Source organism: Onthophagus taurus, chromosome 5 (genome assembly GCF_036711975.1).
Source record: "Onthophagus taurus isolate NC chromosome 5, IU_Otau_3.0, whole genome shotgun sequence".
Lineage (NCBI taxonomy): Eukaryota > Metazoa > Arthropoda > Insecta > Coleoptera > Scarabaeidae > Onthophagus > Onthophagus taurus.
In genome coordinates, this window is record NC_091970.1 from 8,925,128 (window position 1) to 8,928,829 (window position 3,702).

Here is a 3,702-nt window from a genome sequence, read left to right on the forward strand (position 1 = left end):
GCAAAACGACGTTTACCTGTATTAGCGACAATAATAGTTCAACAAAGCACACAAAGATGGGCTGTCCAAATTATACAATTCTAGGAACTAACTAAATGCTACAAAACATAACTGGTGTGAAGTTATCCATAAATCCCAGCAATAAACTTAAAACATTAATAATTCCGTAACTAATACGATTTGGGTAACCAAATTTCACACAGAGGTCACTCTTACCCTCAAGAACAGCTTACCACCCCCATTTGGTAAAAAAAATTTGTTTCAACCCCCACCCCCGAAAAAGGGATGTTTTGGCCCTGATGGGCACCTTCGAATTAAACCAAATTCTACCACATAATAGAACACAGTTCTAAGTATTTTTATCAATTTTCAAAACACCGTAAGCCTTAACGGTTTTCGAGAAAAAAAATCATTCTTATAAACCGCGGATGGGACTTTAGGGGTGAATTTGACCCCGTTGGGCACCTCTAAAATTGATGAAATTTTAGGATGATTTAGAGGATGCCTTTAGCGATTTAAATCGACCATCCAAACACCGTAAGGTATAACGGTTTCCGAGAAAAAAAAATTGTTATTAGACACTATAGGTATACAGCGCGGCGCGGACTTTGGGGGTGAATTTGACCCCGTTGGGCACCTCCAAAATTGATGAAATTTTAGGATGATTTAGAGGATGCCTTTAGCGATTTAAATCGACCATCCAAACACCGTAAGGTATAACGGTTTCCGAGAAAAAAAAATTGTTATTAGACACTATAGGTATACAGCGCGGCGCGGACTTTGGGGGTGAATTTGACCCCGTTGGGCACCTCCAAAATTGATGAAATTTTAGGATGATTTAGAGGATGCTTTTAGCGATTTAAATCGACCATCCAAACACCGTAAGGTATAACGGTTTCCGAGAAAAAAAAATTGTTATTAGACACTATAGGTATACAGCGCGGCGCGGACTTTGGGGGTGAATTTGACCCCGTTGGGCACCTCCAAAATTGACGAAATTTTAGGATGATTTAGAGGATGCCTTTAGCGATTGAAATCAACCATCCAAACACCGTAATGTATTACGGTTTCCGAGAAAAAAAATCTGTTATTAGACACTATAGGTATACAGCGCGGCGCGGACTTTGGGGGTGAATTTGACCCCGTTGGGCACCTCCAAAATTGATGAAATTTTAGGATGATTTAGAGGATGCCTTTAGCGATTGAAATCAACCATCCAAACACCGTAATGTATTACGGTTTCCGAGAAAAAAAATCTGTTATTAGACACTATAGGTATACAGCGCGGCGCGGACTTTGGGGGTGAATTTGACCCCGTTGGGCACCTCCAAAATTGATGAAATTTTAGGATGATTTAGAGGATGCCTTTAGCGATTTAAATCGACCGTCAAGACACCGTAACCCTTAACGGCTTCAGAGAAAAAAATTTGTTATTAAATTGTACACGTATGTAGACCAGATAGCAGGTGCCTTTAGCGATTTTAATAGATTATGAAAACTGCGAAACTCTTAATATTTCATGGAAAAAATAAATTTTGTTAAGAAAGGCATTTTGTAGTTTTATGTGCTTTTAGTCGTTACTGACAAAGGGTAAGAACTCCGCCACGTGCAGTTACAAAAGGCGCAGGTATTAAGGAAAAAATATGTCCATATTTTTTGCATTATAAGTGCATTCCGGGAAAATAGTTGCCGACTTATTCGGCGTTGTTTTAGAGCGCCTTTGTTTTTTTTTAGATTTTGCCAGAAGGGTGAGGAGTAAACTTATAAATGTGCTTAAACTATTCTATTGGGGACGGAGATCACTAGTTGATATATTTTGCTGTAGTTCGCGCTTTATGGATATTTTATCGGTTCTTTTTAGAATCAATCTGCTTCGATATTTTCGTTAATATTTTTGTGTATATAATATATTGTGTATAAATAAGTTATTATATTTATATATAATATAAATTATAAATTACAAATATAGTTATATTTAATTAAATATATAATATATATATATTAATATTTGGCGAGGTAACGACGTCTTCATTTAGAAGCGCGAAGTTAATAAAGAAATAGTGATATTCAGAAACTTATTTTTGATGTTAATAAATGTACAGGGAATTCCTTTTTAACTTCTTTTCAGTAAAAAGGTCACTTAAGCAGGTACGTGGCTTACGAGTTAGTGCATTGTAAGTACACTTACACCGGCTTTGACCAATCATAGCCATCGATATTACTGTAACACAGGTAAGAACTTAATAATATATAAAGGTTCCTCAGCTATTGCAGAGATCAGTTGTTCTGCTTATCTCTTGTTAAAACCAGTGACCAGCGAAGATGCCGACGAAATTACTGTTTTTGGGCGATAGTAATTTTTGCCGAATGCTACGTACTATACAAAGTAAGTATTTGTTTTAACAGATATGAAGTTAATTCCTACTAATGGTATATATTTTTAGGACGACAATCAAAACGGACAAGCAACGGAAAATATTTCCTCGACTTAGCAGTAGGCGGTCAAACAATACTAAAACTTTTGCGGCGCGCAAAGTGTATTCCAAAAACATGTTCCCCTTGGTTTTGTGGAGATATTGTTGAACGACATATCGTTATAATGATAGGAACTAACGATATACTCCACAAAACATCACCATCCCAACTAAAGTCCCAATATTCTCACCTCTTCCGCTTCCTTCTTTCCTTAAATCCTAAAGGAATACAAATTTGCACAATTCCTCCCTGCAAAAACTTCGAGTCTGTGAACGTAAGATATTATAATTTCTATGTCATGCTATAAATAAATACTCTCTATGCCTTTATAGGAAATCAATCATTACATTCGACGGTTTTGTGCTGAAAAGCAAATCAATTGTACCGACATTGAAGCAATTGTTAACAGAAACATGATGGAAGGGTAACACAACGTGAAAATTTTTCTTTTCTTATGTGTTTAATACAAATTTCTACACAGGGATGGCATTCACTTAAATGAACAAGGATTGGAAGCGGTTTGGAACGCGGTAGCAACTAATTATAATAATATTCTCAATCCATTACACAATTTAATTATAAGTAAAACAGACCATTAATATAATAAATTTCATTCTTTATCAAAAGTTTTTTTTTCTATCAAAAATCCACTCTCCAAATCATCCTAAAATTTCAGACAATCTCGGAAACCGTAATACATTACGGTGTTTGGATGGTTGATTTCAATCGCTAAAGGCATCCTCTAAATCATCCTAAAATTTCGTCAATTTTGGAGGTGCCCAACGGGGTCAAATTCACCCCCAAAGTCCGCGCCGAGCTGTATACCGATAGTGTCTAATAACAGATTTTTTTTCTCGGAAACCGTAATACATTACGGTGTTTGGATGGTTGATTTCAATCGCTAAAGGCATCCTCTAAATCATCCTAAAATTTCGTCAATTTTGGAGGTGCCCAACGGGGTCAAATTCACCCCCAAAGTCCGCGCCACGCTGTATACCGATAGTGTCTAATAACAGATTTTTTTTCTCGGAAACCGTAATACATTACGGTGTTTGGATGGTTGATTTCAATCGCTAAAGGCATCCTCTAAATCATCCTAAAATTTCGTCAATTTTGGAGGTGCCCAACGGGGTCAAATTCACCCCCAAAGTCCGCGCCGAGCTGTATACCGATAGTGTCTAATAACAGATTTTTTTTCTCGGAAACCGTAATACATTACGGTGTTTG

The 3,702-nt window shown here is 36.8% G+C and overlaps 1 protein-coding gene across 1 annotated transcript; it reads left to right on the top strand.

Annotated features, from left to right (window-relative positions):
* Positions 1-1,327: 1,327 nt before the first annotated feature.
* LOC139429860 (uncharacterized) lies at positions 1,328-3,101 on the top strand. The gene is made up of 4 exons (XM_071196140.1): positions 1,328-2,386; positions 2,445-2,749; positions 2,808-2,899; positions 2,957-3,101. The coding sequence occupies exons 1-4, from the start codon at positions 2,323-2,325 to the stop codon at positions 3,072-3,074; spliced, it is 579 nt and encodes a 192-aa protein (XP_071052241.1). The 5' UTR covers positions 1,328-2,322; the 3' UTR covers positions 3,075-3,101.
* Positions 3,102-3,702: the final 601 nt, after the last annotated feature.